At 39.1% G+C, this 21,801-nt stretch overlaps 1 protein-coding gene across 2 annotated transcripts in view; it reads right to left on the bottom strand.

Moving 5' to 3' along the window:
- LOC100010877 (merlin-like) overlaps window positions 1-21,801 on the bottom strand; it is a 71,593-nt gene that overhangs the window by 34,202 nt on the left and 15,590 nt on the right. For both annotated transcript variants that reach the window (XM_056819712.1, XM_056819711.1), the window contains exons 5-7: window positions 15,108-15,191; window positions 11,273-11,341; window positions 5,556-5,638 (exon numbers count right to left, since the gene is read on the bottom strand). In XM_056819712.1, the coding sequence (XP_056675690.1) occupies window positions 5,556-5,638; window positions 11,273-11,341; window positions 15,108-15,191 (236 nt within the window). The remainder of the gene's footprint in view (window positions 1-5,555; window positions 5,639-11,272; window positions 11,342-15,107; window positions 15,192-21,801) is intronic.

Genomic DNA, 21,801 nt, shown 5'->3' with positions numbered 1-21,801 from the left:
GGAGAACCGTGTGCCTGCTGCTTATTGCTTTGTTGTGTTAGCAGACAAATCACTGTCTCTCTCAGTGAACCTTGGTTTCCTCATTTATAAAATAAGAGAGTTGGACTGTATAACTTTTGAGGCCCCTTCCTTCTCAAAAGCTAAAACACTATCACTGTAAGGTTTACAAAGTGTTTTCCTCAGGGAACTTAGTGTGATGGAGGGAGCACTGGGCTTGAAATCAAGAAGAATTGGGTTCAAATTACACCTTAAATTCTAGCTATGGTGACCTCTGGCAAGTCACTTAGCCTTCTGATGCCTCAATTTCCTCTTCTGAAAAAGGAGAAGGGTGGAAGAACTATCCTCCAATGCCCTTTCCATTTCTAAATCTACAATCCTATGAAACCTGTGGAGGAGAAGAGAGGAACTGAAGGGGAAAGAGCAGTTAGTATAACCATTATTATCCTTTTGTCATTTCAGTGTATCCAGCTCTTAATTACTTCAATCAAGGTTTTCTCAGCAAAGACACTGGAGTAGTTGGCCATTTCTTTCTCCAGTTCATTTGACAGATGAGGAAATTGAGGCAAACAGGGTGAAGGGGGTTGCCATGAGTCACGCATCTAGTAAGTGTCCAAAGTCAGATTTAAACTCACAAAGATGAATCTTCCTGACTTCAAACCTACCACTTGATATACTATGCCACCTAGCCAGACACGACCATTGTAACCCCCATTTTCATTACCAATTTAAATTCAGAAAAGTAAATTACACCCTCACAGTCATATTGCCAATAAGTGCCGAGATGAGAGTTCCAATTCTATCTCTCTCCTGACTCCAAGTCCAGCCTACTTTGCACAACACCAGCCAGGCTGCCTCCTTGTTTCCTGTTGTATAATTGAAAATCTGTTACCCTAAAAAAGAACTACATTTCCCAGGAGCCCACTAACTTCCTGTCATTACATACCTCCTATAGACAGGGGATATTAGGCAGGGATATGGAGGGTCCCACTCTCTCTTTGGCTTGATGACAACAAGCTTGGCAGTGGTAAGGCAGAAGTTTTGAACTGGCTGGTCAGCCATGGGCACATGGTCTTTATTTTGTATCCTCTTTATTCCTTTATTTCTAATGATCATTAACAAATCTCCTAAAATATAATATTTTATTATTGAGATTTAATTTTAATTTTTACATTTTTGGCAACCAGAAGTTAGAGAAAAAACTCTCAATCTTTTTTAAGATAGCCTAGATAATTTTTTTCTAAGCCACGTTTCTCCTGCCAAGGCTTTTCACCCCACCCACCCACACCCCTCACGAACTCCAAAATAAATTCAAACTCTCTACCTAAGCTGCTGCCCTATTCCTGCTGGTTTGTTTCTTTTTTTTTCCCTTCTTTCAATACTTTTTGCCCAATCACCCTCCCTATGGACCCAGCTGTTTTTAGTTTGAACCTCTTGACAGAGAAGAGATAAGCCACTTCTCTCACCCATCTGCTTGAGTCTGTGTTCCTCACTGCTGTCTCTGGCATTATTGCTCCTGATTCTGCTTGCTCTAGCTGCTAAATCCCAGCAGCCCGCTACTCCTCCTGCTCTGGTCCCAGCCCCAGCCCCAGCCCAGATCCCAGACTGCTAGTAGGTACTGCTGTATCTTTGGAATTCACAAACTTGGAGCCACTCTCCAGGCAGCTGGTAAAAACCAGGGTGTATTTTCCTTAGGCAATGATTAGTTTCCTAACTCCCTGCCCACATGGCAGGGGAAATAAACAGCTCTCTAGCGTTTTACCTGGGGGGAGGGGGGGGGAGTGAAGGGGAAGGAAGAAGTTTACTCTTCCAAACAAGAAGTAAAGCATTTCAAGTATGGCACATTCTATGAAAGAGCAGTACCTTGCCTATTTCAAACAGCTTCCAGTTTTAGGATGTTTTTTTTTTCTTTCTACCACTGATCCTTTCAATTATCTTGCCTGAGATTTTGGGGAGAAATTCATCTCACTACAATCCTTTGCCATTTGGGCCTTCCCAGTCTCTAGGACTGATCCAGTTTGAGATTCCCCAAACCCATGTTCCCCCTCACTATGGGAAATACCAGACAAAAGGAATGGATAGAGAAAGGAACTTTAAAGAGACTGGAGGTGAAGTTTTTAACCTTTCCAGACTCCATTATTTTATGAAAGTCTCTGTATTTTATTGTATTTTGCTGGTTGTTTTAAGATTTAATTTTGTTGTTTTAAGTTCATATATTAATCTGATCAATACTGTTCTGTTACACTGAATCATTTTAATCTACTATTTTAACTATTAAATATATTCTGTTACCTTTCCCCTATGGCTACTGAACAAAATATTGTAAAATATTGTAAAAGCCCATAAACAGGTTTTTTTTTTCCATTTTGCATTTGTTAATTGTCACATAGATGATGGGCAGACTCACCCTGGCTAACAACCTTTGAAAATTTTAATGAGCTAAATATCTCAAATTGATTTTAAGGGGTCTTCAAACATGATTTTTAGATTTTTTTCCAACAACTCTGACTGATCATTTTGCCTGCCTCTGAGTTATTTGTAATAAGAGGTAAAGGGTCCATTTTAATAGCTGAAGCGAAATGTGATAGCACTATTATAATCCCCACCTCCAAATGGATGAGATATAGTAGTGTCATACCAAAGGAGCTGGGAAGTTGATCCCAGGGCATGGTACCCCTGGATGGCTCCCAAGAGGGAGCATCTCCCATTCATAACTTGTCAGCTTACTCTACCCTTCCACCAAAATTATCTAGATTCTTGGTAATATTTTTTAGACCCAACATCAACAGTACAGAGGTTTGATTTTTTTCTTTCTAGACTCCCCTGCCGTGTTTTGTAATAATGGCAGTAATAGATTTTAAATATATAAATATTTATATTTGTATATATATAAATATATATACATACATATATATATGTCAAGGTTGAAACGTTGCTACACCTGAAAAACTTGTGACAAGTATCCAGTAGTTTTAAATGTCACATAGCAGACTCATGTGAATCCTAAAGTGGGTTTGTTTGCTATTGTCATTAAATGGGCTATTATAACTTTGGGGATTTTGATACTTCTTGAATGTGCATTACCTGTTGTACTACTGTTCTTTATAAAAACTGTTACTGGGCTACTGGGAAATGTAGTTCTTTTTTAGGATAACAGATTTTCAAGTATACACTGTCAGAGTCCCACATTTCTGCCAGAAGAGATGCTGGGAAAATACTTTTTCTTTCTATAGCATTCAGTCAATCCTGGTTGATTCTCTGACTCTAGAGAGATGGCACAACCAATTCCTGCTGCATATAAATCCCCAAGGAGGCTGGGTTATAAGTAGCAAAAGGATCCTATTATTAAATAAAGATTAAGAAGGATAGTTTTATCCTGAGGCTCTGGTGTATTTCCATTTCAGAAACACTGAACAGAAATATCAGTTATATTACAATTTGTAACTTGATGGTTTCATGTATATTTGTCTGGTTTTCCTAAATAGATCCATAAAGGAAAGGGAAAATGTACTCGGTTTCTGCTGTACCTCTCCCAATTTCTAGCACACACACAGAGCAGACATGCAATAAAGAATGAAGGAATGGATGGATGGATGGATGGACATATAGAAGGAGGGAGAATGAATGAATGAATGTTGGCAATGATTTCTGATCATTTGTTTCTCCAGTCCATAGTCAGGCATGTGTATTCCCCAGTTCCAGGAAAAAGAGGCATCTCCTCCATCCCATTCCAACATTTTCTCCCTGACCCTTTTCCAAAATCCAGAAAACTCTGCAAGTTCTGACTGAATCCTCCTATGTGACTTTACCACCAGTAAGAAAGAGAACAGATGCCCTGGCCCAGGAGAGGCAGCTCACCTCCTGGAGGGATATGTACATGGACGAGCCCCCCTCAGGATGTCTCTCCTTAGGCAGGTTTATTCTTGAGAGCATGTGTGACACAATCAGCTTCACTGGGAAAATCTTTACTTCCCAGTCCCTTTCTCCCACAGTGAAAACTTTCATCCTTTTAAATTTACACAAAAATGCCCTTTTTCTCAGGCACCTCAAGCCCTTCCCAAGAAAAGAGAGGTAACAGGGCACCTCTAGAAAGCTAGACTCAGAATCTGGAAAATCCTGTCACTTAAATGTATTAGCTGATAACCCTCAGCAAGTTCCTTTACCTTCTGCCTCTTGATTTTCTCATCCCTAAAATGGGAATAATAACACCTGAAGAACCTATCTTACAGCTCGAGTGAGCTCATGGAAAGCACTTTGTAAAATTTATCTATTATACAGAATACAATGTAATTGGGATATTATGTTTTAATTCCTAAAATAGTAAGCAGGGAAATCTTGTTCTTTTTGCTTTGTCCATGAGGCACTTCAGGCATCATACCAGAGAGTTTAAGGGATTGAAATTTCCTGATGGTACATCCCAGAGCATAGTAGTGCCTCCTCTGGGATGAGTCATTGTCAATTGTAGGATGGGGGTGGGGGTGGGGGGGTAGAAGTATCCTTCTGACCCTCTAGAGAGACCTGGGCTCTCCTTATCTCTGCCAGTATGACAGTGAGCAAGTATAGAATTCCCCAGGCTTCACTTTCCTTCTCCTAAAACCTATAGAAGAATCTAGTTCTGACCTCAAAGGATTGTTGTAGAACCCAGAAAGAAGGCACACATAAAACCTTCTGGGCTATACATGATGCCATCTATTATTGGTAATCATCTACAGTAAATTAGAAAAATAGCTCACATTTGCCTATGCAATCACTTTAGATATTTCATTTTATGAGAAGGTATCTTCTCAGGGTCCTCAACCACCAAGGACTGCATTTCACTAAGGATCCAATATAATTACATTTTGTAAACCACATTTTGCAACCAATCCAGGAATGATGTTCTTACTACACTGTAGGAACTTCATAAATGCTAGCTGATGCTCTCTTTGTGGTAGCAAAGAATTGGAAACTAAAGGGATGTCCCTCTATTGGGGAATGGCAGAACAAATTGTGGAATAGGACGGTGATGGAATACTATTGGGCTATGAGAAATGATGAATAGGATGATTTCAGAAAGAGCTAGAAAGACCTTCATGAACTGATACAGAGTGAAATAAGCAGAACCAGGAGAACGTTGTACACAGTAACTGCAATATTGTGGAACGATCAAATGTGATAGACTTTGCTACTAACAGCGATACAATGATCAAGGACAATTCTAAGGGGCATGTGAAGAAGAATGCTCTCCACTTACAGAGAAAGAACTGTTAGAATTAAAATGCAGATGGAAGCATATGATTTTTCACTTGTTTATTTGGGTATATGGTTGGGTTTTATAAGATTAATCACATAAAAAATTGCTTGCCAGCTCTGGGAGTGGAGAGGGAAGAAGGGAGGGGGACAATTTGGGTTATATAACTTCAGAAAACTCATGTGGAAATTTGTTATTCATTTTTTTTCCATTTAAAAAAATGCTAGCTAAAACGATTTTTTAATTAAAATTAAAAATAAAAATATGCTAGCTGAACAGGCCAGCCTCATGCCCATAGTCTCCTCTAAAGTGTGTCGTTTTTCCCTACCTGGCAATACCCCTGTGCTCTGCATACCAGGCTGTTATCTTTTCTTCCCACATATGGGCTGTCATCTGATACTGCTTGAGGACCTGCCAAGAAAAAGAAGAACTGAGACTTCTGAGAAAGAAAAGCTTCCTAAAGCGCTAGCTAAAGATGGAAATAGCATTACCATTCTCTTCCTCATCCTCATACTCCTCGCTGTCCTTGTCTTCTTCCTCACCTTCCTCCGCCTCCTCCTCATCATCATCATCATTCTATTCATCCCCACCAGCAATTACTCTGAGTAATTTCATTACAGGATGGTTTTATTACTAATAAAAGCTCATATTTGTCTATCACAGAGCAGTTAGCCCTCAGAACAATACTAAGAGGTAAAAAAAAAAAATACCCTCCTCCCCCGATGGGTCCTTACTAAATCAATGTAACAAAGGAAGGTGTGTGGGGTGACCACACACCTCCCAAACAGATCATATGAACATCCATTCACTTCCTAGCTTGGCTACCTCACTCCAACCTGCCCTCATACTAACTTCTCTTCCAGAGAAGACCACCACCATGAAGCTACACTCAAACTCTCTCAGGTTCCTAGAGGTAGCTCTGTCATGGAAGCATAAATGAGGTAGAGACACCACCTTCCACTGATATGCTTTCATTTATATAAAATCAGCCATTTACAATAGTAGAACTTTTAGTCACTCAACAATTAGGCAAAGAAAAAAACAGGCACTCTACATTAAAGCAAGAATAGGACTATAATGGCTGCATAAACCTGGGTCACACTCAATGCATTCAGTGTCTGTGGGAGAGAGTATTCCCACATTTACAAGGAGACTCATCAAGGAGATTAATCAATAATAAACAAGAGGATCCCCTTTGGCCGCCATGTCAGTGAGTAGACACATACACAAAACCCAAACGAGGGGTACCGCTGTGCCATTTAAAAAAAGTCTGTCTTTCATTCACATATTTCACTCCCAATAGCCTCGTCTTTCCATGTGACACAGAAGACATCTTGTATTTCAATGGGATCAAACATACATTTGTGAAGCAGCCACCCTCCTAGAACCATAGAATCCTGGAGCTAGAAGAGACCCCAGAACAAATATATTAAACCCAGCCTGAAAGAGCCCTCTTGGCCAATATCCAGCTCAAGCCTTTATCTGGTCTCCAAATGAAGGGCTCCTGGAACACAGCAGTCACTATTTCTTGAGACAGAGAATTTCACCTGGAGATAACTCTAATAGTCAGTAACATTTCGTTGTCCCAAGCCAAAATCTGCCTCTCTGCAGCATCCATCTCTGCTCCTACTTTTGCCCTGCAAGACTAAGCAGAACAATGTGTTTTTCTTGATAATGCATGTATGACCTGAACCGAATGGCTTTCAACTTCAGGAGGGGGTAGGGAAGAAGGGAGAGAGACAACATGAATCATATAACTTTGGGAAAAATCATTATTATTAATTAAAAATAAATAAATAAACAATAGACTAAGGAGAATAAGCCTCAGCCTCTTCTCAAATATCTGAACATAGCTCTGAGCTCCCCACAGTCTCTTTTCCAAGCTAACTGTCCTGGGTTCCTCTGACAGATCTTCAAATGCCATGGTTTGGAATCCTCTTGCATACTTGGTTCTCTCCTCTAGATATGCCCCATGTAAAAATGGAGATTTGAACCCCAGACTTCAATCCCCAGAAGTCCTTGGCACTTCCCAGAATTCCCTATAATCTCACCTGAGTCCTCACCTGAGTGCGAGATCAGCATTTGTATTTAAACTGACTGTAATGCCTACTTGGGCTCTCTGCATCCGCTTCTAAACACACATGTCTCTCAAGATGAAGTAAGTGAAATTGAATGGGCTTATCAGCCCTAGAAACGTGGCTTATTGATTTGTATCTTTGATTTCTAATAATCTTTAATAAACCTCTAAATATATAATATTTTCATTACTAGAGACTAATTTAAATGTTACACCCAGTTTGTCAATGTCTTTCCAAAGCCTACTTTGCCAAAAACACTCCAGCTGATTTACTGAGGATGGCAAAAAAAAAATGGGAGAAGAGTATGAGAGTGAGGCCCACTTCACCCCAATAAAACACAGGAGGCCCATACTTCTCATACTGAATCAATCAAAGGCATAAACTAGGCATATGAACAAGTCTTTAATTAATTGGGAAGAGTGAAATGCTTTTGAGCCATTGGACGAAGTCTAATGAACAAGGAAAAAAAATGGGATTGGCAGAAAGAAATCATATACATGTCTGGGCAACTTCTTTGAGAGCTTCCAGGCTCAGGAACACCTTTGGGAGGCAGACCTTTGCACCTGGACCAGAGGGAAGTGGAGGCAAGAGGCACCTCCAGACCCTTTCTCCCTGTTGATGAAGAGAGACCCCAGTGAACTTTAAAAATTCAGAAAACCTGGACTTCTCACCAGCAGCAGTGATAGTATTTCCAAAACAGCAGAAGCTGGTGAAAAACACACTGAGAATAAATTAGACTCTTTGAAAAAAGTCTCTGACCTGCAGGACCCACAGAGAACACCAAAAAGACAAAAATCTGGAGGATTCCACAAAGAGAGAAAAGACTTCCAATAATCAAGAGTTATGATAGCCCCTCTGTCTCTAAACCTGAGCCCTGGACTCTGTATATACTTGTGGGGGAGGGTGTTCCTGGAGAGACAAGTTTTATGCTAACTTCTGTATTACCTAACCTTGAAGAATATCCCCTTTGGAAAAGCTAAACTCTGAAGGCTGAGAGTCATTGGACAATTGTACTTTAAACTGTATTTTAAACCCTCCAAGCCCTCAGGATTAGTCCTAGAACAATAATAATCACCCTTAGGGAACCCAGCCTGCCAGATCAACTAGGAGTTTAGGAGTTACACCAAAATGTAATCTTCAGAAATGAAGATAACTCTCTAACCCAGCAGCAGACAGAGGATTATTACTTACCTCATTGAGAGCACCTTACTCCAGGGAACAGAGTCTAAAAACTTATTCTATAGTTTTCTGAGCTCTTATTTAGCACTGCTAACTCACAAAAAATCTGCAATCAACCAAAGCCCCAAGGCAGGAATGCTTCGACCTGGAGTCCATAAAAGATTTCTAAAAAATATTTTGATAACTGTATTTCAGAGCAAATGGTTTCCTCTGGAATCTTATTGCTTTATTTTATGCATTTAAAAATATGATTCTGACTATTGTGCTATAAACAATGATAAATAGGATGATTTCAGAAAAAACTAGAAATGAACAAATACAGAGTGAAATAAGCATAACCAGGAGAAATTTATATATAATAACAGCAATATTATGCTATGATCAGCTGTGAAAACTTGGCTGCCAGCAGCAATGCAATGATCTGGGACAATTCTGAAGGACTTACTAGCTGGAAAGAACTGTTGGAGGGGGCATCTGGGTAGCTCAGTGGATTGAGAGCTAGGCCTAGAGATGGGAGGTCCTAGGTTCAAATCTGGCCTCAGACACTTCCCAGCTGTGTGACCCTGGGCAAGTCACTTGACCCCCATTGCCTAGCCCTTACCACTCTTCTGCCTTGGAGTCAATAAACAGTATTGACTCCAAGACGGAAGGTAAGGGTTTAAAAAAAAAAAAAGAAAGAACTGTTGGAGTTGGATGATTACAGATCAAAGCAGACTATCCTTCACATTAGTTTATTTATGGATTTATTCTAGAGTTGTGGTTTTGTATCAGTGTGCTCTTATAACAACAACCAATATGGAAGTGTGCTTTGCATAATACATATATGGCCCAAAGTAAATTGCTTATCATTTCTGAGTTGGAGGGTGAGAAAAGGGAGGGAAGGAGACAATCTGGATCTTATCATTTTGGAAAGCCTATGTTGAAAATTATTATTGCATGTAATTGAAAAAATAAAATCTCTTTGAATAAAAAATAAATAGCTATCCCTTCCAGCTTTGTATCATTAACAAATGCAGTCAACATCTGTGCCATCATCCAGTTCACTGAAAAAACTATTGGATAAACAAGACTAAGGAGAGGCCTAGAATATTTCTAGATTCCAAAGAACTATGTCAAGTAGGTCTTTCCCTCAATGAATTTAAGATCTTTGGGGGAATAATAGGATTTTAGAGCTGAGAAAAACCTCAGAAATCCCCTAGTTCAATCTACAAAGGATGTCAAATGACTCAAAGCAAGCTAATGGGAGAACTGGAACCAGCACCCAGGCCAACTGACTCAGCCCAATATTCTTTTTTTCCCCATGTTTGCAAAGGAAACTTTATTTATGTTGGGGGGGAAACTCATTTAACTATGCACCTAATGGTGACCAGATCACCTTGAAAGTATTCCTCTTAATCACAGCTCTTTTAAATTCTTGGTATGGTCAGAATTTAATATTACCACAGCTACTTTAAAGTTATTTTGAGTTCTTATCTAACCCAATATTCTTAACACTAGACCAGCTAGCAAATACAGAACAATAAATGCTAGAGCAGAGGTTCTTAACCTTTTGTTTCAGGGGCTTCTTGGGTGATCTGGTGAAGCCTAAGGCAACCCCCTTCTCAGAGTCATAGTTTTAAATGTGTAAAATAAGATACATGGGATTATTCTTTTTTTCCATAGTTACATGATTCATGTTTTCTCCTTCCCCTCATCCCTTCCCTGTCCCAGAATTGGCAAGCAATTCCACTGGGTTATACATACATATTTGTTTGCTTATTAATTATCATTCAAACCCATTTCCATATTATTCATGTTTTTAAAAGAGCAATCCTTTAAAATCAAAACCTCACATTACATACCCATATAAACAAGTGATAAATCACATATTTTCTTCTGGATTTCTACTCCCACAGTTCTTTCTCTCGATATGTATAGCATTCTTTCTCATAAATCCTGGATCATTGCATTGCTGCTAGTAGCAAAGTCCATTACATTCGATTGTGCCACAGTGTATCGGTCTCTGTGTACAATGTTCTCCTGGTTCTGCTCCTCTCACTCTGCATCACTTCCTGGAGGTCGTTCCAAATTCACATGGAATTCCTCCAGTTCATTATTCGTTTTAGCACAATAATATTTCATTACCATGATATACCACAATTTGTTCAGCCACTCCCCAATAGAGAGACATCCCCTCATTTTCCAATTTTTTGCTAAAAATACATGGTATTATAAAGAAAAATGATTTTACTCAAATGAAGTTATAAAAATACTAAGTTAAAAGTTCACAGATCATTGAAATCTAACCACAGTCTCTTCAAAAACAAAAGAAAACCTTACCTTCTGTCTTTTAGAATCTATACAAAGTATTGATTCCAAGACAGAAGAGTAAATTAAGAGACTGCCCAAGGTCACACATCTGGGAAGTAGCTGGGGCCAGATTTGAACATAGGTCTACCCATCTCTAGGCCTGACTCTCTATCCATAGTCTGTGAATCCTAAGTTAAGAACTCCTCCGCTAAACTACAAAATTAAATGTGAGTAAATGGTGAGAAACATATAGATCAAAAAATAAATCTTCTTAAAAGTTAAGGACAGAAATTCATACTAGATGAAATAGGTAGAAAAAGCTTCAGAGAAGTGGGAATTTCAAGAGCTCTTAAAAGACTGAAAGGAGCTAGTCTCACAGAGATCAGCAGAAAGAAGCAGAAAGAAGCTCCTCTCCCAAGGAATGCCACATGACATCCCTTAACCTTAAAGTGGGAAGAACTCAAAATCAAGGAAATGCAAGAATCTTCTATATACTTACTCTTTGGGGCAACAGTTCATCCTGGGCTAAGAAGCCTGGCTCATGAAAGTTAGGGTCATAGTCGCCATACTGGAAAAAAACATAAAATAAACCCATTTTAGCTTGAAGATCAGGCAACAAACATTTAAGCATCTACTCTGTGCCAGACGTAGTTTTGGGGATACGAAAAGAGATGAAAGACAATCCTTGCCTTCAAGGAGCTTACAATAATAGGGGAGACAACATGCAAGCAAATATATACAAACAAGTTTTATATAAAATAAATGAAAAATAATTAGCAGAGGGAAGGGATTGGAACTTAGGGAGATTAGGAAAGGCTTCCTATAAATGGTGAGATTTTTTTTAATTTTATCTTTATTGTATTTTAATAACAAATTTCCACATAAATTTTCCAAAGTTGTATGATTCATACTGTCTCCTTCCTTTTTCCCCTTCCCCCTCCTGGAGTTGACAAACAATTCAATCTGGGTTACACATATATCATCATGCAAAATTTATTTCCATATTATTCATTTTTATGAGTAATTTTATAAAACCAAACCCCCAAATCATACACCCAAATAAACAAGCAATAAATCAGATGTTTTCATCTGCATTTCTACTCCAATAGATCTTTCTCTGGAGGTGGATAAGATTCTTTTTCATAAATCCCTCAGAATTGTTCTGGATAATTGTATTGCTGGGGCTTCCAGTCAAGATGGCAGCTTAGAGGTAGCAAAAATTCAGACCTCTGTAAACCCTTCCTCGCCAATCAAAAACACAGTGCTTCTAGGGGACTGAAAACCAAATTTAACAACAGGACAGAGCCAGGGAACCCTCCTCTTGAACCCAACTTAAAAGTACACCCCCCAAAAAAAAAATCCTGAACTCTAGAACACTCAGGTTTAAGGGAAAGGAAGAAGGAAGGTCCTAAGCTCCCCTTCCTCACCTGCAGGGCTGAGCCTCCAGCCATGGCTGGAATCTCTGGGTGGGCAAGGGCACTAATCTGGAGGGACAACCTTACCAGCAAAGCTGTACCAGTCTCAGGGCTTAGAAGTCCAGCAGCATAGAGGCAGCTGGAGGAGAAGCACAGAGCAGGCAGTCCAGTCTCAGCCAAAACACTCCATCTTTCCCCCACCTTCTGGAGGTTTTGGCCTCAGAGCACAGCCAACTTTGGAGATCAACTCCTCCACCCTGGTTGAATCTCATCAATAAGGGTAGATAAGAAGCCTTCAGAGGGCAGAGAAGCTCAAGCTCCAACACCCCTCCCCCACAGACTGATATGAGAGCCTTGCTGACTGAGCTCCAAGGGGCAAAGGCAACAATAAACTGCAGGCAACAACCTTGATAACAGGGCAGGAAGCCCAATTCCTTCTCAGCTTCTGCTTTCAGCCAGGGAAGATCAGACTACCTGACCAAACAGGAGAACAAAGAAAAAGCCCCTTCAGGATAGAACAGCCCAAACTCACAGATCCAGCACAAAATGAGAGGAGAAAGACTACAAGCAAAAGCAACTATGGGGGGGAAGGGGGGGACAACTTCCCACTTTAAGAAGAGAGAAAATATGAGTAAAGAACAGAAAAAGAAAAAAGAAATTGCAACTGACAGCTTCTATCCAGGCAATGAACAAAGAGCAAATGAAACAGAGGAGAATCAAGGAACACCAAACAAAAACACAGAAATTCCAGTGAATTGGACACAGGCTTTGGAAGAACTCAAAATACAATTCAAAAAACAATTAAGATAGGCTGAAGATAACTGGGAAAAGAACTTAAAATGCAAAAGAAATCATCTGGAAACAGAAAATAGTGTCTTGAAAGCCAAAATTAATCAACTTGAAAATGAGACCAAGGAGATGAAAAATAAGGCAAAGAAAATGAAAGATGAGATAAAGAAGATGAATGATGACCTCCAAAGAAAATCAGACCAGAATGAGGAGGATGACCAAAAAGCCAGGGATGAAATTCAGTCTTTAACAACTAGAATACAACAACTAGAAGCAAGTGACTTCACAAGGCAGCAGGAAACTATAAAACAAAATCAAAAGAATGAAAAAATTGAGGAAAGTATGAAACACCTCATCCACAAAACAGAAGATTTAGAAAACAGGTCTAGGAGAGACAACTTCAGAATCATTGGTCTACCAGAAGATCATGACAAAAGAAAAAGCCCGGACATCATTCTACAGGAAATTATCCAAGAAAGCTGCCCCGACATTCTAGAGCAAGAGGGAAAAGTGGAGATTGAAAGAATGCACAGATCACGTCCTGTACTTAATCCCCAACTGACAACACCCAGGAATGTTATAGTCAAATTCAAGAATTATAAGACCAAGGAAAAAATACTACAAGCTGCTAAGAAGAAGTCATTCAGATACCATAGAACTACAATTAGGATAACACAGGATCTGACTGCATCTACACTGAAGGACTGAAAAGCATGGAATATGATATTCTGGAAAGCAAGGGAACAAGGTCTACAACCAAGAATCAACTACCCAGCAAAACTGACTACATTCTTGCAGGGGAAAGTATGATCATTTAATAAAATAGAAGACTTCCAAGCATTCCTAAAGAAAAGACCAAACCTGAATAGAAAATTTGATGCCCAAACACAGAACTCAAGAGAATCACCAAAAAGTGGTTAAGAAAGGGGAAAAAACAACAACAAAAACAAAAACACAACTTTTTTTTAAGGGACCCAATAAATTAAAATGATATGTATCCCTACAAGAAAAGAGGATATTGGTAACTCTTAAAATTTTATTGCTGTTAGTAGCAAAGTCTATCACTAAATGATGGGATTTTAACTGAGACTTAAAGGAAAACAGGGAAGTCAGCAGAAGGTAGAGAAGACAGAACATTCCAGCCATGAGGGATAAGCAGGGAAAATGTCCAGGGCTAGGAAATAATGATAACAACTAACATTTATTATGGGCCAGGAACTTAACAATTCCTATCTCATTTGATCATCATAACAACACTTGGAGGTAGGTACTATGATGATCCCCATTTTCCAGAAGGGGAAACTAAGGCAAGCAGAGACTAAGTGACTTGCCCAGAGTCACCCAGGAAGCATCTGAGTTTGGATTTGAACTCAGGTCTTCCTGGCTGCAGATCCATCATTCTATTCACTGTTAACAAAGTGCTATCTACCCATCTTGAGTCATTTTTGTTTGGGAACTTGGCTCTATTTCTGAAGCTCTGAGAACCACAGAACTTACATTCTCCCTTACAGTCTATCTGCCAAGGCAAAAATGGCACCTAGTTTTGTGAACTCATTGGCAGAGGGAACTCCTGGGGGAGGAAACTAGTTCATCCTACCCAGATGGTTTATCTACATTTTAGTCCTAGGGAGTGGCCCAGGGTCATACAGCCAATAAAAGTCAAAGGGGGAACCTGAATCCAGGACTACCTGGCCCTAAGAGGGGCTCTTGAATCTACTCTTCAAACACTTCCTCTTTCCATAATAGCTCTGCAGATATTTTGCTTGATAATATAGGTACAACCCAGATTGAAATCACTTGTCAACTCCGGAAAGGGATAGGGAAGAAGGGAGGGAGACAACATAAATCATATAACTTTGGAAGACTTACATGGAAATTTGTTATCAAAATAAAATAAAGATAAAACATAATAATCCTGCAGAATCTGAAGGCAGTGACAGCAGGTATTGCATCCTCCCCAAATAGATTATTGACGTAATTACCTTATTTCTTTAGAGCAAACCATTTGGGGGGTGGAGTGTTGTTTTTTACATCCAGTAAAAAGCAATATTCAACATTTCCACCAACATTAAATTTAAATTAAAAAAAAAAAACTAAAACTAAAGACTTACATAAATTCAGTCCACTCACCTTGGCCTGGACAGCATATGAAGCCAACAAAACAGTGGCCTCCGGAGAACAATAGATTTCTTCATCCAATATCTGTTTCTTCACCTAAGGCATAATAACAATTACATCAGGTTCTAGTTGGTCCCAAAGTAGGATTTGGCTAAAGGTATCAGAGGTCAAATAAATGCAAATAGACTCAAACCATGTTCCAATAACAAAAGCACAATGAAGACTTCTTTCTAGTCTTTTCATTTTAATTTTTTTTAAGTTTTTGGGCAACTTATAATGAAAACTGAGATTATAATAATTATCCTGATAGGCTAATAAAGGGGCAGCTAAGTGGTGCAGTGGATAGAGTGTGGGACCTAGAGTCAAGAAGATTCATCTTCCCCAGTTCAAATCTAGCCTCGGACACTTACTAGTGGTAGCAAGTCACTGAACCCTGTTTGCTTTAAAAAAAAAAAAAGGCCCATATTAAGTTAGTAGAATGGGTATTTTTATGTCCATTTGACAGATAAGGAAACTGAGACCCAAAAAGATTAAGATATAGCACTCCCATCCCCAGTGTCCCATTGTGAATATCAATAGTATGATTCAAATGTTAGTTACTATGGGCTCCTTCTCTGTCATCCAGTCATGCCCAAGTCTTCCTTATACTTTAAAACAATATTCTTGCTTTCCTCACTTCTGACTTGGATGACTGTAATAACCCTCTAATTGATCTGCCTGTCTCCAATCGCTTTCCTCTCTAATCCATCCTCCACACTGCAGCGAAATTGCTATTCTTAAAGCACAAACTGACCTCATGAATTGCCTACTGATGAAGCTAAAGGAGCTCCCTATTGCCCATAAGATCAAAGAAAAAAATGTTTGTTTCACATTAAAGCCCTTCATAGTCTGCCTCCAACTTGTGTTTCCCTCCTCAGTGACATACTGCTTCTTCTCACCTATTCTGTGTACTTTTCCTGTTTCTCATAGACCATATTCTGTCCCATCTCTATGCTTTTGTATAAACTTCCTGACCTACCCCCCAACTCCGAAGCCGGAAATGCACTCCATTAGAATTCCAAGCTTCCTTCTACACCAAACTCAAGTTTTACCTTCTAGGAAAGGGCTTTCCTTATCTTCCCAGGAGTCAGAGCCTTCGCTTCCCTCACACACACATCTAAATGCCTGGCATTTACTTTGGATCTATATTGTATCTACATATAAAAATTAGTTGATACAACATATATATTATATGTTATATAATATAGCATTAAATAATATAAAATATATAAAATTTAATAATTCTCTTTAATGATTTATTGATACAATATTTAAATTAATGATGAATAATATTTAATAATTATCCATAAGTTATGCATTCTATATCCCTTTCCTGTGAAAATAGAAGTGCCTGGAGAGCAAACGGTTTCATTTTTTTGTCTTTGTATTTCTAACATCTGCTATATTGCCTGGCAGCTGGTAAGACTCTTAGTAAATATTTGTTTGAATGAATGACTGAATGCCCCCAGTGGCCAGTACTCTGGCCTTCCTCTGAGCTACCTGGATTGATTTATGTTCTGCTCAGAGCCCACCGACCTGTTAGCACACAAGCTCTTTGAGGACAGAGACTGCTTCTTTGTATCCCCAGGCCAGCACAATGCTTTTCACATAGAAGGCATCCAATCAATATTTCTCTAATTGAATTAATAGGAATAGAAATACTCTGAGACACTAATTACATAGCTTTCACATCACTTGCATATTCTATTGATCACACCCTTCCCTAGAGAGCTTTTCATATTTCGGAAGTCCCCAATGGAAAAGCTTTAATCTATTTAGGAATGTGGGAAAAGGGAATATGGGAGAGCACCAAAGACCAGGGAGTTTCTCTTCTCTCCCTGAAATCATCCTCTGGACCCCAAAAAGCTGCCTGGGAGGCCATAGCAGGATTTAGAAACAAAGTATATTTGTAGCTTCAGATTGTGAAAGATTCCAGCATGATATGCAAACATCTTCTGGATGTTTGGAGAAGAGGGAAAGAAAAGAATTATTTGCATATTGATGTACTTGGAAAGTCCTAAAACTATGCTCCCATTCATACATTCTTTGAACCTATTTTTCCATGTATACAGATGAGCTCAAGTTCAGGAAGAGCTTAGACAGATAGGGAAACTAAGAATAATAAAAACATTTAGGGAAGCAGCTGGGTAGTTTAGTGGATTGAGAGTCAGGCTGAGAGAGAGGAGGTCCTGGATTAAAATCTGACCTCAGACACTTCCCAGCTGTGTGACCCTGGGCAAGTCACGTAACCCCCATTGCCTAGCCCTTACCATTCTTCTGCCTTGGAACCAATATACTGTATTGACTCCAAGACAGAAGGTGAGGGTTTAAATTTTTTTTAATTAAAAAAAATAATACTTACCATTTTGTTTCAATATATTGATGAGGGAAGATAAACAGGACTGTGGATTGGGGAAAATGGAATGATCAACAAACATTTATTAAGCACCTACTATGTGCCAACCACTGGGTCAAGGGCTGTATACAAAGGCCAAAATGCAACAGTCCCTATCCTTGGCTAAACAGAATCTTACAGACTAAGTCACTGTGGCTACCAATATTTTGTGGAGAACTGAGGATTTGTTACTATAAGCATCAGAACTTTTTAAAATTTTTATTGGGGGTAGCTAGATGGTTCAGTGGATTAAAAACCATGTCCAGAGACAGGAGGTCCTGTCTGACCTCAGACACTTCCTAGCTGGGTGGCCCTGGGCAAATCACTTAACCCCTATTGCCTAGCTTTTACTCTCCTGCCTTGGATCCAATATATAGTATTGATTCTAAGATGGAAGGTAAAGGCTTAAAAAAAAATTATTCATCTGATCATGATGATAACAGACTTGAGCTGTCCAACTTTTATTTTGCTTATGGGAGATTTTCTGCCAAAAAAAATTATCTTTGGGCTATAAAGAATAAAAGTGGCTAATAGGGAAATGAAAACCAAGAGTGAGTAAGAAAATGCCCCGTTGCTCTTCAGGAGTCTGAGTCACTGGACCCAGATAAATTCTGTTGACCTGTCTGGAAAGATCTGCTGAATCCCAATGACTATTGTCTCTGAAAGACTACAGAGAATGGGAGAAACTTCATGGGTCTAAAAAGGAAAAATGTTCTGATTTCAAAAGACAGATGAAAACAGAACCTGAAAATGAAAGGCATTGAGTTGGCCTTGGATTTCTGGGAAAATTCAAGACTGTGAGAAGCCATATTCACTGGCACATTTTCATCAAGAAGGAGTTGTATCCGACTAAGGAAATTTCCCCTTTTTTGACAGGGTTACGAGACTGGTAGATCAAGGTAAGAGGACAAATACAGTCCTCCTAGACTATAGGGAAACATTCAACTACGTCTCATGCTGCCTTATGGAAAAAGTAGGACCATGTAGAGTAGATGATGATATAATTAATAGGATTCAGATTAGCAGGGTTGAATCTTGAGACCCAGAAAGCAATTGTTCAAGTCAACTGAGAAGGAGGTAGTTTGTCCAGTAGAAGTCCCCATGGAGCTAAGCTGGGGTACATTTATCTGCAGAAAATTTCTTCTGATTGGATTTGGCTCAACATGGCCGGCCAACATCTTTTTGAGCCCCATCTCTGCCATTCAGATTGTTGGCTATTCCTCCTGATTTTGGGTCATCGATGAATCTGATAATGATGTCATCTATCCCTTTAACCAAGGCACGGACAAAATGGAGAAATGTAAAGTTTTATACATTGGTTTGAAAAATCCGCCTCATAAGTAAAAGGAAACACGGTTTGTCTGAAAATATCTGGTGCTTTTAACGAACTGCAAATTCAATATGAATCATGTGATATGATATAGGGAGCAACTATTTTAATTTTGCTTTTTATTTTATATTCTTATCTTCTAAAAACAACTGCTTGATCACATGGTTCGATGGGGATCTGATTGGGGATGCAGACTCTAAACAATCATCCTGGTGCAAATATCAATAATATAGAAATAGATCTTGATCAATGACACATATAAAACCAGTGGAATTGCATGTTGGCTATGGGAAGGATTATGGGAGAAAGGGAGGGAAAGAACATGAATCTTGTAACCATGGAAAAAATATTCTAAATCATCTAATTAAATAATTTTTAAATGAAAAAAAGAAAATTCTTATCTTCTGTCTTAGAATTATAAGTATATTTGTTCTAAAGCAGAAGAGGAGTAAGAGCTACGCAATGGGGATTAAATATGGGTCACATAGCTAGGAAGTGTCAGAGGACCAATTTGAACCCAGGACCTCCCATCTCTGGGTCTAGCTTTCAATCCACTGAGCAACCTAACTGCTACTGGTATGAGTTATTAAAGTCATTTTATAGAAAATTAAATAAGTAGATAAAGAGTATGTGACTGATATAAATCTAAACAAAAAACCCTGTGAATCTCACAATGACTTACTTCACAGAATAATAATAATCTAGGGAAGGTCTCAACTACTCAGAAAAGGGGGGCTGTCATTCTGGATAGTGGAATTTTCTGGATAGCTGAGAATTAATGGCATTAAGCTCCAAAACTTTCTTTTCCTAATTTTATTCTCTAATTTAACTCTATCCAAGTTTTAGATGAAAATTTTCTATTCCACATTATAAATTTACCTGCCTTCTCTGATCAGGATTTGAAGGGTGCCCCCAGATAAGGATTGAGCCTATTCCACTTGGCCTAGCCTGGCAGGATGAGGACCAGTGGGCAGAAGTTATAGGAAGGTATGTCAGCTCAATGTAAGGAGAAAATTCCCAATAATTAGCTATGCCTCATAACAAAATGGGTTGCCAGCTCAGACTAGAAAGCTGATGGTTAAAATTTCAGTGTAAGCATTTACACCTCAGAAATCATCCAAGACTACAAATTGAGATTTAATTTACTATTTTGATGATTATTTAGACTTAAGAAAGTGATGGGGAAAATATTAATTATGCACAATAACCTTAAAAGTGTAACCTGCACACTTTCATTTTTGGAAAGCCAGTTGTTAAACATGTACCTGCATTCTCCTGCTTGTTTACAAAAGGCCTTCTCCTTTCTTTTAGTTTGTTCTAGGAAACCAAAGAACCAAACTTAGTAGAATTATATTTAAAATAAAAGTAAATCATCTCTAAATGAGAAACTTAGAGTTTTTCTGAATGAAGTTCACGCTATCCCTTTAATTAAAAGGAATTTGATGGTAGAACCCTATCCTCTATACCACCTAGAAGTCTACAATTATGCCAAGACCTAAGGGCAGCAAAACTTGAGTAAATCACACGAACTCTCTCAGTCTCTCCGTCTGTAAAATAACTATAACAAGAGCACCTACAGACTTGTGTGGTGAGACTCAGATGAGATATACATGTACAATATTTTGTAGCTCTTAAATCTTTATAGAATTGCTAACTATAGAGGGCAGCTGGTTGGCTCAGTGGATTGAGAGCCAGGCTCAGAGATGGAAGGTCCTGGGTTCAAATCTGAACTCAGAAACTTCCCAGTTGTGTGACCCTGGACAAGTCACTTGACCCCCATTACCTAGCCTCTCTTCTGCCTTGGAACCAATACACAGTATTGATTCTAAGACAAAAGGTGAGGGTTTAAAAAAAAAAAGAATTGTTAACTTTGATGAATGGTTTTTGTGACATCTTTTCTGGCTATCAAGGACTCTTTTCTGTTTACTGCTTTATTGGGATAGTCTTCTGGATAGCTGAGGTTGCTAGAGAGTCATATTCCAGAAAAACAAATTATATATATAAAATACTGGGTCAAAACTCAGATATTTTACTTTAGGACTTTTGTGGACAGAAGGAATTTAGACGATCTATTCCACATAATCTGAGGTCTTTTTCTCCCTGTCTTCATCCTGAAAAAGAATCTTACCATGATGAAAGATTGGCAATTCCACCCTCACTTACCCATTTTAGGTATCTTGGTACCCTTGAGCCTAAATGAATTAATGCCTGCCCTGCCCTGATTATCTCACCCCCAAATCTAGATGAATTTGAAGACTAAGTATTAGCTAAGAATGATATATGGAGGCAGCTGGTTGGCTCAGTAGAGAAAGAACCAGACCTGGAGATGGGAGGTCCTGGGTTCAAATTCAAACTCAGACACTTCCCAGCTGTGTGACCCTGGGCAAGTCACTTGACCCCCTTTGCCTAGTTCTTACCATTCTTCTACCTTAGGACCAATACTTGGGATGGATTCTAAGACAGAAGGGAAGGTTTTTTGCTTTGCTTTGGTTTTTTTAATACATTTAAATAAATGATGGATGACTTTGGAGTCCAAATGATTGAAAGGAAACGAGTTCTTCAAGCCTACCATTTTGAACACAGTGAGAACGTAAACATCCCCTTCTGTTTTCTCTATTATCTCCCAGGATCTTATTTCAGTGGCAATAGCAGATGTGCCTTCCTACAAGGAGGAGAAACTAAAGGGGAAGCCAGCATAAGTCAGCCACAGGAATCGGCAGGATGACTCACGGCGCCCTATTCATGAGAAGAGCATTAATCACTTGCTGCTCTCCCAGTCTTAACTCTCTCAGGGGTCTCTGCTTTTTAGTCCATGACCTGGGCAAGTTCCTGAGAAGCCCGTTCGCTGTCACCCAGCCCCCACAGAGATGTCCACCCAAATCTTTCCTTCGGATGAGAATCAGGAAAAACTAAGCCTTGCCCTTAACAAGGGTCCATGTGGA

This window comes from Monodelphis domestica, chromosome 2 (assembly GCF_027887165.1).
Source record: "Monodelphis domestica isolate mMonDom1 chromosome 2, mMonDom1.pri, whole genome shotgun sequence".
NCBI lineage: Eukaryota > Metazoa > Chordata > Mammalia > Didelphimorphia > Didelphidae > Monodelphis > Monodelphis domestica.
This window is presented reverse-complemented; position numbering and strand designations above follow the sequence as displayed.